General features: G+C 45.6%; 1 protein-coding gene and 1 non-coding gene across 3 annotated transcripts in view; one reads left to right on the top strand and one right to left on the bottom strand.

The window, feature by feature from the left end:
* Positions 1–2,739: 2,739 nt before the first annotated feature.
* Positions 2,740–13,844, top strand: part of IKBKB (inhibitor of nuclear factor kappa B kinase subunit beta) — a 61,423-nt gene continuing 50,318 nt past the window's right edge. Inside the window, exons 1-2 of one of the 2 annotated variants that reach the window (XM_004775703.3) lie at positions 2,740–2,919; positions 3,574–3,696. In XM_004775703.3, coding sequence (XP_004775760.1) covers positions 3,592–3,696 — 105 coding nt within the window. In that variant the 5' untranslated portion in view covers positions 2,740–2,919; positions 3,574–3,591. Of the gene's footprint in view, positions 2,920–3,573; positions 3,697–4,851; positions 4,969–13,844 lie in introns of those variants that run through there. The other variant, XM_013047423.2, reaches the window with a different exon arrangement.
* LOC123389498 lies at positions 7,002–7,108 on the bottom strand. The gene has a single exon (XR_006604093.1). It is a non-coding gene; the product is annotated as a U6 spliceosomal RNA (small nuclear RNA).

Raw genomic sequence — 13,844 nt, 5'->3', positions numbered from 1 at the left:
GTACACCCACTTCAATACAATTAGAGGGGCACCTTCATGGGCTCCTAGATTTAGAATAAAACCTGTACCTCCTTCACTGGAAACCAATAAGCAAACTAACGTGTCTTCTTATTCCTGTGAACCTGTGGAAGATCTCAAATTTCTCTTTAAATGATAATAAAGTACTGGAGTAAAATTTTAGTTAACTATCAATATCATTTAAAAAAAAAGATTTTATTTATTTATTTGACAGAGAGACAGTGAGAGAGGGAACACAAATAGAGAGAGTGGGAGAGGGAGAAGCAAGCTTCCCACTAAGCAGGGAGCCTGAGGCAGGGTTCAATCCCAGGACCCAAGGATCACCGCTTGAACCCAAGGCAGATACCTAACAGCTGAGCCTCCCAGGCACCCCATCAATGTCATTTTTATTGGGCTCCTCTTTCTCATTATAATATTAACCTTATTTTGTTGTTTTTTCTGGTGTTTCCCTGCTTGATGCCAAAACTTCTTCACTGCCGTGCCTTCCAACTGACAGATAATCCTTTCTACTCAAGGATGTTCATGTATGTTGTCTACCTTGGCTTGGTTGCCTCTGACTTTGATAACTCCTATACATATAAATTCCTCATCTAACTAATGTTGACCCACAGGTAGGGATACCTCTATGACCCTATTTAGCTGGAAGAAGTTACAGAAGATAAGCCCTTTCACCCTCAACAACCTTAAAGATCTAAGGGTCAGAATTGTTCAGGGGGTATGATGAGGGGAACAAAGGCAGAAGGAAATGTAGATAAAATTAAAGTTCCTTATAACGTACAGCCCATTGACAAACACTTGAAACTGGCAGAGAATAACATTCCTCCAGGAAACTCCCAGATGTCTTAATGTTAATGTTTTGCTAGAGGGAAAAACAACCTTGGCTTGACAATATGCAAGGTCTCCAAGATTCTGTAAGTCCTCTTTAGAATCTGAAAGTCCTTTTGGAAACTTCCCTTGGTCTTTGCCTCCCCCAGCTCTCAAGTATATAACTGGCTGTCCCTCACAATCCCAGGGAAGCAGCTCTTTCTGCCCATGGGTCCTGTCCCCATGCTTCAATAAAACCACATTTTGCATTGAAGATGTCTCAAGAATTCCTTCTTGCTGTGTGCTCCCCGCCCCACCATTTCAAGTAACATCAATATGCTCCTAAAAGTTAACTTCAGCCTCAGGTTCTGTACAGGTGGGAGTGTCCTCAGTGTTAGGCATGGCTATTACCATTCATTCCTTTGCTACAACAACCCTGTTGGTTCCTTTCTCTGACTTGCGTGCCTGCCCTCCGGTCTTCCCTGAAACTGATGAAACCACTGATGTTTGTTGCTAGTATTTCAACCATTTCTGTTTTATTTTTTAAAAAAGCAATTTCATGTGATTCAACCTAATGTTGCCCACATTTTAAAGAAGAGAAATGGATGCTTGGAGTGGTTAAGTAATTGGCCCTAAAATCTCAGAGTAGTCAATAGCAGTATTAGAATTCAAAATCCAGTTTGCCTCCTTCTGAAATTGGTATACTTTTAACCAGATATTAAGAGCTTGGACCTAAGAACATGCCACTTGGTTTGGAATATCAGTTCATCTACTTACTAGCCCATGCCTTTGACATATTTTCCTCTCTGCACATCCGTCTTCCCATCTGCAAAATGGGGATAACAATAATGCAGGGGCGCCTGGGTGGCTCAGTACTTAAGCATCTGCCTTTGGCTCAGGTCATGAGTCCAGGGTCCTGGAATGGAGCCCAGAGACATTGGGCTCCCCACTCAGCAGGAAGCCTGCTTTTCCCTCTCCCTCTGTCCCTGCTTGTGTTCCCTCTCGCTGCTCTCTCTGTCTGTGTCAAATAAATAAATAAATATATTTTTTTAAAAAATGCAGTTATTATCCCATGTGTAGGGGTTGTCCTGAGTATTTGAATGAGGAATTCTAAGTACAGAGAACATTTTATAAATGTAGTGTATTATCTTCAGGTTTCCTTTAATGCTTTTTTTTTTTCCTGGTTGAGTAAATCTACCAACACACACCACCTTTGTGTGATAGCATAATGCCACGGAACTGAGAAATTTTATAGCAAAAGACCTTATTATAATGTCAAGTAGGTAGGAGTTGAACGGTGACCCCCCAGGGCTGTGAGCTTCTCTCACAATTTCCCTACATCACTGCGGCTGAAACTGCAGTTTCGCGTTAGCACTACGAGATTCCCCCCGCCCCTTGCCCGCTAGATTTCATTTTTTAAGGGGATGGGGGTGGGGGCTGACACTTCCAGGGAGTGCGGCTGTGATTTATCCTTCTTGACACGGGGCCCCAAATCCTCCAGATAAAGGGGACGCAGCCCGAGGAGAGGAGGCGCGGCAATTCTTGTAAACAGTCCCTAAATAAATCCTGGCGAGGGCTCGGGAAATTCCACCCCGTTAGAAGTCTAGGAAGCGGTGTGGCGTTCACCCCGGGAGGGCTCCGGGGAGGAAATCCCCATCTCCCCCGTCCCAGAAGCCGCAGCAGGTTCCAGTCGCTGCGTAGAGAGAGTTGGGCGCGCTCCGGGTCGTTTCAGAGGCACTCTCTGATCTCAAGGAGCGCCGCGGGTCCCAGGTCACGGGGGCCGTCTAGAAGCACGCAGCCCTCCCAGGGTCACCTGGGCGAGGACGAGGAGGTGCCCCGGGGCGGCCCCCCGGGCAGCGGGTGCGGGGCGTGGTCTGGGCGAGCGCCCCCCGCGGCTCCTTTAAGGGCGGGCCCGGCCCACGTGCTCCGTGACGTCAGAGCAGGAAGTGTTTGAGGAAGTCGCGCTGGGCCGGCAGGTTTAAGATTCCCGCATTTTAATGTCTGCGGGGAGGTGCCAGAGCCCCCGGTTTCGCCGCCCCAGCCCCCGCCTCCCCCTCCCGGGGGAGCGGCTCCCCTGCCCCGCACCCCTGCCAACAGGTGAGTCCCCCGGGCGGCCGCGGGGTGGGGGTGGTGACACCTGCAGACCCCCGTCTGCTCTGCACCGGCGAGCTCGCGCCTCCCTCCTCCCTTGTGGCTCCCGAAGAAACTTCTGTGGAGTTTAAAAGTCGGGCTTTCCGGGCATACGAGCCTTTCTCTCGCGCGGGTCGGAGTGGGGCGGCCCGGGACAGCCCCTGCCCGGTGGTTCCAGGTGGCCTCCTGGAGGTGGTGGCTTTGGGAGAGAGTCACGATGCGTTTGGACTGTGTGAAGACACACGTGACCGTAGGGAGACCCAGTGTTGGCCTCTGTCCCTGCCGCCTTGAGCGGAATGGGCGGGGGCAGGGCGCCCTTGCTGGAGTCCAGGCTGGGAGGCCCCCTCGGAGTTCAGGGGGTGTGCAGAACGTCTCCTTCGAGTGACTTTCTTCCCCGCCTCCTTCCACCACAGCTGAGGTGGGGGTGCGGGAAAGCGAGAAAAACAAAAGTTCGCTGCCAAAACCCGCACACCAGACACCCTGGTTTATTTACAAAAAGAAAACGAGCTGAGTTTTTTCGTCTCTCGCATGTTCTCTCTTACCTTCTCCATCTCCTTGAGTTTCACCTTTTTCTTAATTAATGTTAATTAATCTTTGTCCCCCACACCAAATTGCTTACAGAGTTAGCACGGCATCAATATGAGCTGGTCACCTTCTCTGCCAACCCAGACGTGTGGGGCCTGGGAGATGAAAGAACGACTCGGGACGGGGGGATTTGGAAATGTCATCCGATGGCACAATCAGGTAGAGCCTCCGTGGGGCTGGGAAGAGCGAGGGGCGAGCAGGGGTGGGAGGGGAGGCGGAGAAGATAGGTTTCCCTCCAATCGCCTCTGCCCCACGCTGCTGGGTGGGGGGATGGGCCTCACCTTTGGCCATGGGCTTGTTGCGAGAGCGTGAGAACCGGGAACTGGAAAGGGGCCTTAGAGCTTCTGAACTGACTCTAAGTTAGTGATCTCCAGACTTTACTGACTATGCTCCCCAAGTAAATAGTAAAGATATTTTAAGTTTTCAGACTCAGTTTTATGTATCTTAAATTATATCTGTGCTACCATCATGCTATCTGTACTAATACATTGCATGTTACAAAACATACAAAAATAGAACAATTTAAAGGATGGTCGTAGTAAAATATATTTAAGTGTTTAAAAAATCGGTTTAAAAAATATTTCAAATATGTACTCATTATGATGCCTTCCCAGTATTGTTTGCAGTACTGCACAGCACGGAATATACAGATCTATATGAAAGTGAGAATTGGGTGCCTGGGTGGCTCAGTGGGTTAAGCCTCTGCCTTCCGCTGGGGTCATGATCTCAGGGTCCTGGGATTGAGCCCCAAATCTAGCTCTCTGCTCAGCAGGGAGCCTCCTTCCCTCTCTCTCTCTCTCTGCCTGCTACTCTCTGCCTACTTGTGATCTCTCTCTGTCAAATAAATAAAATCTTAAAAAAAAAAAAAAAGAGAAAGTGAGAATTTTATCGTTAAGAATAGTGGATGAAAACCCATGTTTCAAAGAATTTTTATAATTTGGAGTTATTTGGGCTGATTTCTTTTTAGATTTGATTAGATCCTCATTGTTTTACTCCTGTGTCTGAAATGAGTTGCGTACAATATAGAAGTGTTAGTTCTTGCATATTGCTGTTTGCTTGCACCGAAGTTCTCCGCAGGAATCTCTTTAGGTACTTGTCCATTTTATGAGAGTCATTTTATTGAAACTGGGTAATAAAGTCCATGATCTACCTCAGCTGGAGCCCTTATCCACCAGTGCCTATGGAATGCTCATTTTCCTCTGTGTACCTCGAGGCCACAAGTGAAGTGTTATCTTCTGAGAAGTAAACTCAGGAGGCTGTCCTAAAGCTAATATCAGAAAAGTGTAATTTCTTTTTAATTTGTTTGGATTCCAGTCTTGGGTCACTGTGATGCACATATACCGAATTTGGAGACCACTGCTCTAGGGAACCCTCAGTCACCAAGTTAGCTTCCTGACTCCAAAATAAGACCTGTGAAGTCCTTGATGGAAGGTACCTGCTTTTTTGATTGGGGACTGGTGAGCCCCTTGTTGGACTGAAGGGATGGCAAATTGTGCACCGCTTCCCAGGAGCCAGCTGCAATAGCCCTTGGGAGAGTCATCAAGGCTACTGGTCAGCCACAGGAGAACGTCGTTTCAGATAGCAATCTTTATCAGTTAGTTGGAAGACATTCTAGACCTTATCCTGAGTCTTGTTAGCTCTAAGCAGATGGAATGACCCCTGGAGGAATGTGGGAGCCAGAGTTGGAGGGCAGAGTACAATTCTGGAGGTGGTCATTCCCACATTCAGCTGGGAAACCAGTATTCCAGCAAACCCTATGGCCGAGTGGGCCACAGAAACACAATTGGCTCAAACGTGTTCTGGTCTGAGTATAACCACGGGCCTGGCATTACAACATAAGAGTCAGATCATTCTATGGCCATACATACATACCTGGGCTGGGCTGCTTCTAGAGAGGCCACAGCTTTTAGATTCTTGACCACAGCAACTGTCTTGCAGCAGCTGAACTAGAAATGTTTGGTTTCCCTCAAAAGGAATTCTGTCCAGCTGTGCCATATGTCTGTCATTTCCAACTAAAATGGCCTCTGTCTGCTCTGTGAGTTTGGAGAGCTATTGTCAGATGGAATTTGTTCCAGGCTTTATAGATACGGGCCTGAAAAAATGTGTGTGTGTGTGTATGTAGATTGGTCTTCTAAAATTACTACTTTCAAGTTCCTTCCCTTGTTCAAAAACCTTGTTTTTCATTTTTATTTTATTTTTTAATTGAAGTATAGTTGGAGTTCACTTTTTTCCTCTTTTTCTTTTTAATAGTTTTAAATTTTTTTTATAAACATATAATGTATTATTAGCCCTAGGGGTACAGGTCTGTGAATCACCAGGTTTACACACTTCACAGCACTCACCATAGCACATAACCTCCCCAATGTCCATAACCCCACTACTCTCTCCCTACACCTCTCCCCCTGGCAATCCTCAGTTTGTTTTGTGAGATTAAGAGTCTCTTATGGTTTGTCTCCCTCCCGATCCCATCTTGTTTCATTTATTCTTTTCATATCCCCCAAACCTCCCATGTTGCATCTCTACTTCCTCACATCAGGGAGATCATATGATAGTTGTCTTTCTCCAATTGACTTACTTTTTGCTCAGCATAATACCCTTAGTTCCATCCATGTCTTCGCAAATGGCAAGATTTCATTTCTTTTGATGGCTGCATAGTATTCCATTGTATATATACCACATCTTCTTTATCCATTCATCTGTTGATGGACATCTAGGTTCTTTCCATAGTTTGGCTATTGTGGACATTGCTGCTATAAACATTCCGGTGCACGTGCGTCTTCGGATCACTACATTTTTATCTTTAGGGTAAATACCCAGTAGTGGCATTCACTTTTATATTAGTTTTAGGTGTACAGTGTCATGATTTGGTAATTCTGTACATTATACAGTGCTCACTGTGATATTCTCACCATCTGTCCCCATACCCATAGATGATATCAACACCATCTGTCCCCAAGTGTTGTTACAGTATTAGTGACTATATTTCTTTCTTTTTTTTTTTTTTTAAAGATTTTATTTATCAGAGAGGGGGGGGGGGGAGAGAGAGAGCGAGCACAGGCAGGCAGAATGGCAGGCAGAGGCAGAGGGAGAAGCAGGCTCCCTGCCGAGCAAGGAGCCCAATGTGGGACTCGATCCCAGGACGCTGGGATTATGACCTGAGCCGAAGGCAGCTGCTTAACCAACTGAGCCACCCAGGCGTCCCTAGTGACTATATTTCTAATGCTGTACTTTTCATCCCCCCATGACTTACTATGGTACCAAAAGTTTGTATCTCTTAATTTCATCACCTGCTTCACCTGTCCCCCAACTCTTTCCCTTCTGGAAACCACCAGTTCTCTGTATTTATGAGTCTGTTTCTACTTTTTTTTTTTTCTATTTTGCATAACAAGTTTATTTTTTTAAAAGGCATATAGACAATAAACAAAGTAAACAATCAGATCTTCACTTCTACCCAGTATTATCTGAAAAATATGGAACGCTTCACGAATTTGCGTGTCATCCTTGCGCAGGGGCCATGCTAATCTTCTCTGTATCGTTCCAATTTTAGTATATGTGCTGCCGAAGCGAGCACTGTTTCTACTTTTTTTTTTGTTTATTCCTTCATTTGTTTTGTTTAGACTTCCCATGAAGTGAAATCATGTGATGTTTTTTTCTCTAACTTATTTCACTTAGCATGATACTCTTTATGTCCATCCATGTTGTCTCAAATTGCATGACTTCATTCTTTTTTATGGCTGAGTAATATTCTATTGTGTATGTGTATATATATCTATACCTATCTATCTATCTATATATCCCTCTACACATATGCCACATCTTCTTTATCTTCTTCATCCATTCATCTGTTGATGGACCCTTGGGTTGCTTCCCTGTCTTGGTTGTTATAAATAGTGCTGCAGTGAATATAGGGGTGCATGTATTAGTGTTTTCAAATTGGTGGTTTTGTTTTCTGTGATTGAATAAACAGCAGTGGAATTACTGGATCATGTGATAGTTCTGTTTTTAAGTTTTTGAGGAACTTTCACTCTGTTTTCCACAGTGGCTGCATTGAGTTTACATTTCTACTAACAGTGTACGAGGTTTCACCCTTTTTCACATCCTCGCCAACACCTGTGAGGTGATATCTCATTGTGGTTTTGATTTGCATCTCCCTGATGATGAGTGATGTTGAGCATCTTTTCATGTATCCGTTTTCCATTTGTATGTCTTTGGAGAAAGACATATTTAGGTCTTCTGCCCATTTTTTTTTTTTTAAGATTTTATTTATTTATTTGACAGAAAGAGAGAGAGGTCATAAGTAGGCAGAGAGAGAGGGGGAAGCAGGCTCCCCGCCGAGCAGAGAGCCCAATGCGAGGCTGGATCCCAGGACCCTGAGACCATGACCTGAGCAGAAGGCAGAGGCCCAACTCACTGAGCCACCCAGGCGCCCCACTTCTGCCCATTTTTTAACTGGATTATTAGTTTTTTTGTGTGTTGAGTTGTGTAAGTTCTTTTTATATTTTGCATACTAATTACTTATTGGCTGTATCATTTGTAAATATCTTCTCCCTAGTTTGCCTTTTCATTTTGTTGATCATTTTTCTTTCTTTTTTCTTTTCTTTAATCTGTATTTTTTAAAAGCCAAACTCACATCATTCTGCTGTTTGAGGCCTCTTCACAGTCTGGCCTCACCCCGTCTTTCTAGCATTACCTCCTCTTGTTGGCTCCCAACAAGTTGGTTGGCTGAGCCTTCTCTGGGACAAGCCTCTGCTTCCTGGACAGCTTTATGTGCTTCTGCCCATTCCTCCAGGATCAGCTCCAGACCACCTCCTCAATAAACCTCCCATGGACTCCTTCATTCTATAAAAATTAGTTCTTCTGTTGAATTCCCCAGCTCCAATCATTTGTCATGCTTCATATCCTGCCCTTTTGTCTGTGTATAAGAATGTATCTTGCCATGGCTCTAAGTTCCTGGTCAGCCAGGGCCCTGTCTGGCTTTGGCTTTCTTTCAGTTCTCCCATAGCAATTTTCTTTATGTTATATGTGTGTTAGGTGCATAAAGTCAGTCACTTTCCGTAAAGATCTTTTTGGAAAAGGGAAAGAGCTATTAATCAGTCATTACAAATGTAAGCTCCTAACTATCATTAAGTCTGACACAGGAGAGGGGCTCATGGCAGTGATACCTTATACCAGAAGGTGTGATCAGTCTGGAGGTTGGGGCGGGGGCAGGGGGAGGCTTCTTCAAGGAAGTGGCTCTTAAGTGCAGACCTGAGTTATTGGTAGAAGGTAGCCAGGCTTTGCCGGTCTAAGAATGTGGGAGGAGGGTTCCAGGAAGAGCGAGCAGCCTATTCAAAACCCCTGTGCTGGGGCAGGTCTTGGCAAGCAGGTAGAACAGAAAGGTCCTGCTGACCAGAAGGGAGGACAAAGGGAGCTAGGTGCAGGGGAGGCTGCTACATAGAATGTGACAGTGGGACCCTGCCAAGAGCTTTTGGTTTTCATCTGAAGAGCAACAGGAAGCTGTTGGAAGGGGGTCTACTCAGACTGTGGGAAGAGTTTGGAAGGGGCCCAGGCAGTGATGTGCTGGGAAATCGAATTCCCGAATATTTAACAATCCGCTCTCAGAAGAGCTGGTACCAGGACACCACTGGCACCCCCTATCACGTGGGTTTTGGAGATTGGGACAGGTGAGGGATTGGATGGGGCTGATGGTGGTTGGCGATGGAGAGAAGTGGGCAGATCTAAGAGCTATTTTAGGATTTAGTGGGGGAGTGGAAGGTGAGGGCTGAGGGAGCAGGAGGAGTCAAGTTTCACAAGTACCTAGTGAAACCTTGCTGATGAGCCTGGCTCAGTCGGGGAAGCTCTCCATCACCCTTCTGGTTGTTCCTGGGGTGGGGGTGGGGGAAACTCTTAGGTCTCCTGTGGGTGCAGTTCTTTAGCTGATGTCCAAGATCAGAACAGGAGTAGTGTCTTCTTTGGTGGATGTCCCAGTGTTCAGAGTCTTGAAGAAAGATAGTGGGATAAGTGGTTTTGACAGCTTAACTCCACTCAGTATATAATAATTATACTTCGCAACAGTGTACATTTCTAATAGTCCATATACTTTATATTGTCTACAAGAGAGACTTTTTAGTTTATCACAAGAACAATTGTATAAAAGAGTCTAGGCATTGGTATCCTCAGTCACATAAATGATGCCTAGTAATCAGACCTATCATTTATTGAGAACCTAGCATGTGCCATCAATGGGCTAGGTATTTTACATGTTTTATCTTCAGTCTGCATAACCCTAAAAGGAAGAACTGTTACCTTTTATGGTTTTTAAGTTTATTTATTTAAGTAATCTCTACACTCAAAGCGGGGCTTGAACTCATGATCCAAGATCAAGAGTCCCATGTTCCTCCAACTGAGCCTGCCTGTTGTCTTTGTTTCTGTTTACCCCTGAGGAAATTGAAGCACAGAGAGGTTAGGTCATTTACCTGAAGAGGCTAAGCTAGGAAACAAAGAGCTGGAATCTGAAAATCCCAACTTCCTGCTTTCTCCACTATGGCTTGTGGCTTTTCCATGGCAGGCGATCAAAGCTTATGGACACCCCTAGAACATTTTCAGTTCTCTTCAATCAGTCTAAACCATTTTGAAGGGGCACCTGGGTGGCTCAGTGGGTTAAAGCCTCTGCCTTCGGCTCAGGTCATGAGCTCAGGGTCCTGGGATCGAGCCCTGCATCGAGCTCTCTGCTCAGTGGGGAGCCTGCTTCCCTCTCTCTCTCTGCCTGCCTCTCTGCCTACTGGTGATCTCTCTCTCTGTCAAATAAAGAAAAAAAAAAAGTTGCTTTTAAACCATTTTGAAACGCTAAGGGGAAAACTCTGATTTGGAAGACAACATGCGTAAATCTTTCTAAAACAAATATTTCTTAGTGAGGAAGGGCAGTGTACCAAATGTCCTTATCCCTGTTTCCCTGAGTTTTTGGGATCTGTTACCAAGCATGGGCCTTGGCAGTCCTTGCTGTGTCTGAACTACCTTAAATCCTCAGCCCAGGGGTCAGCACAAACCATTTATCAGTATGGTCTAGATAGGCTGATGTTTTCAACAAGACCTTTACAGAAGAAGAAGACCTATACAGAAGAAGAAGAAAAAGATGACCCGGGTGACCTCAGCCTACAGCCCCTTTTGGGAATATGGGGGAAAACCACATGACTCCCAGTCACCCATACCTGGGTTCCAGTCCTGGCTCTGTTTCTTGCCAGCTTCATGGCTTTGAGCCCAACGCCCCCCTTGGATTTTTGAGGATGCTAAGATATTGATCTCCTTGGCTCTCAGCATGTCTAAGCATGAAATAGGGCCGCGGCTTTCTGAAAGGATCTGGACATGTCCCAGGATGCCTTGCACTATTCTCTGTGCACTTTGCTGTGAAAGAGGCTGGGAATTGCTGCCTGGTTTCCCAAAGGACGCCTGTGAGGATGACATGAGGTAATGTACGGAGTGGCTCGTGTAAAGCTCTAAGAGGCACGGTGTTACCGACTCTTCTATGAAGTGGTACCGACTTTGACTTGTTTCCTTACTGGACAAGATTAAGCTCACTTCAGCTTATGTGTGTATTTTGGAAGTGGTAAAGACCTCAGTCAGTTCACTAAGAATTTATTGTGCACAGACCTAGGGTCCATTGGGGGAAAAAAGAAACCACTTTGTCTTCAGTGTGCTTATGCTCTCAGGAGGTAAAATGAATGCTCCGCTGTCTATGAAATAGGTCTAAATATGGACACCAAATTGTGTAGAGATATGAATGACTGCTGTTTATTGAGAGTGTCCTTTGCCAGCTGTGCTCGCTGCTTTATCCATATTCTCTCTTGAGTGTTCAGGGGAGAGGGAAGGCTTCTTGAGGAAATGGAACTTGAGCAGAATCTTGGAAGGAGACGGACTGTAGCGTCTGAAGAGAAGACAAATCGAATGGATAGAGTAACATCGACACAAGGCCAGAGAAGGGAAATGCTGCTGCTGTAGTTTGCTCAAGGCTCTGTATCGAGCACTCCATCCCATTTTGACGGAGGGGTAGCGTCCCCTCTCCCTCTTCTGGATAAAGGCCCAGAAGCTAAACTAGCAGGCTCAGTGTCCCACATACAGCAGGTGAAGGATGAAGGAGTTACACCCTGACCTCACCCCACAAGCCTCTGTCTTGGTGAGTTTGGAGGCCACTGTGCGTGTTGGCTGTTTACACCAAAGGGAGTGGGTTGAACTCAGAGATTTCTCAGCATAGACTGGTCAATGTGGTTGAGTCAGGGGTGAAGCTGTAGTCAGAGACCCTGTACCTTTTGACTCTTAGGCCTGAGTTCTGTCCCGAGGATCTCTCTAGGCCTAGCTCTGTACTTCCTCTCTGAAGTTCATCTTGGAGGGCAGGCCTGAGAAGGAACGAGCTGGTTAATAATAATTAGCCCCTTTTACCACAGTGGCCTGTTGGGTGGTTGCCACGGTAACAGGAGACAGGTTTCCCAGCCAAGAGTTTGAATGGACCTCTTGGCTTTCAGCCGGTTTCCCCTCCTCGTGTGAAGAAGGCTAGCTTTGGGAAGCTGGGCCAGCTCCTGAGTGGACTGGCCTCCAGCTCACTTGTACTGTCATGCCTTCTGGTAGCTCTCAGCCATCTGAGGAGGTACCTCCGCCCCCCCCATTTTATACACAAGTTTTATGTTTTCATGTACAAAAGAATCACAGACTTGAGGGACCTTCATGATAAATTGTATTCACTGTGGCTAACACTGTTGCCCCCTGTCAGCATTTTCTCAAAATACAGACCGATTTTAAATTTTGTTCCACACCAGGAGTCCACTTACCAGAAGTAGGAGGCTGATACAGTTTGGGCCAAGTCTAGGTTTCTACAGAACTGAGCTAAGACTCAAGGAGGTTCCAACCCAAATAAAGAAAGTCATCCGCTGCTCTTGGAGTTTCATTGCTAGTGAAGATCAAACTCCCCAGGCTTTCAAAACCGGTATTTTTAGTCTGTTTTTGAACTGTTTAATTGAATTTTGCTTTCTAGAGCCAGAATGTTTTTAGCAACAGAAAGTCATTGTGTTTGGGTTTCTGTTTCAAATGAAATATTACTCATGGAAAACTGGAATGTTTTAGAATACTGCCTCAAGGCCCGCTGTATAAGAAAAGTTTAAGTGTGTCTATATCTGTGTGAGACATTCCCAAGCCCCGGAAATTGTTAGGATTTCCCCTGCAACGGTAGGACTAAGCTGATCTGTCCACAAATAGAAAGTGACTTTTGGTATCTGTGCATTTAGTCCACAATATGTTTAGTATTCATATTGGGAAGTTCACTTCTTAGTTTGCATGAGGATACTGAGGCTGATATCAAATCTTCAATCGTTAATATCAGTCTTCGATATCGACATCTATTCCTGGACTCTGGGTTGGGCCGGGTAACAGCTATGAGTTAGATCCAGTGTTTGTGTTGAACAGATCACAATTGTCTACAATTATCCAATGTGTAGATAGATTACCTAAAATATGTTCTAAATCACTTAATAAATCTACCTCTGGGGTCTATTTGTCATTTTTTATGAAGGAAGCATACTGTCTGTGGTAGGCAGAATAATGGCCCCTCCCAAAGATGGCTGCATCCTAACCCCTGAACCTGTCAGTATGTTAGGGCACCATGGCAAAGGGGAATGAAGGTTGCTTATTGGCTGACATTAGGTGGGAAGATTATCCCATACTGTCTGGGTCAGCCACGTGTGGTCATGAGGGGCTTAAAAGTGGAAGAGGGAAGGGCGCCTGGGTGGCTCACTGGGTTGGGTGTCTGCCTTTGGCTCAGGACGTGATCCCAAGGTGCTAGCCTTGCACTGGGCTCCCTGCTCAGCAGTGACCCTCCTTCTCCCACTCCTCCCCGCTGGTGTTCTCTCTTGCTATCTCTGTCCCTATCTCTGTCTCTCTTAAATAAAGTCTTTATTTTTTTTTAAAGATTTTTAAAATTTATTTGAGAGAGAGAGACAGTGAAAGAGAGCATGAGATATGAGAAGGTTAGAGGGAGAAGCAGACTCCTTGTGGAGATGGGAGCCTCATTTGGAACTCAATCCTGGGACTCCAGGATCATGACCTGAGCCGAGGGCAGTTGCTTAACCAACCAACCCAGGCGCCCCTTAAATAAAGTCTTTAAAATAAAGTGGAAGGGGTGTCTGGGTGGCTCAGTCATTAAGTGTCTGCCTTTGGCTCAGATCATGAACTGAAGGTCCTAGGATAGAGCCCTGCATCGGGCTCCCTACTCAGCAGGGAGCCTGCTTCTCCCTCTCCCACTCCCCCTACTTGTGTTCTCTCTCTCTCTGTCTCTATCAAATAAA

This window comes from Mustela putorius, unplaced genomic scaffold (genome assembly GCF_011764305.1).
Source record: "Mustela putorius furo isolate JIRA1106 unplaced genomic scaffold, ASM1176430v1.1 tig00003976_pilon_pilon_pilon, whole genome shotgun sequence".
In the NCBI taxonomy this organism is placed as follows: Eukaryota; Metazoa; Chordata; class Mammalia; order Carnivora; family Mustelidae; genus Mustela; species Mustela putorius.
The sequence above is the reverse complement of the archived record's forward strand: the minus strand, read 5'-3'. Positions and strand labels throughout refer to the sequence as shown.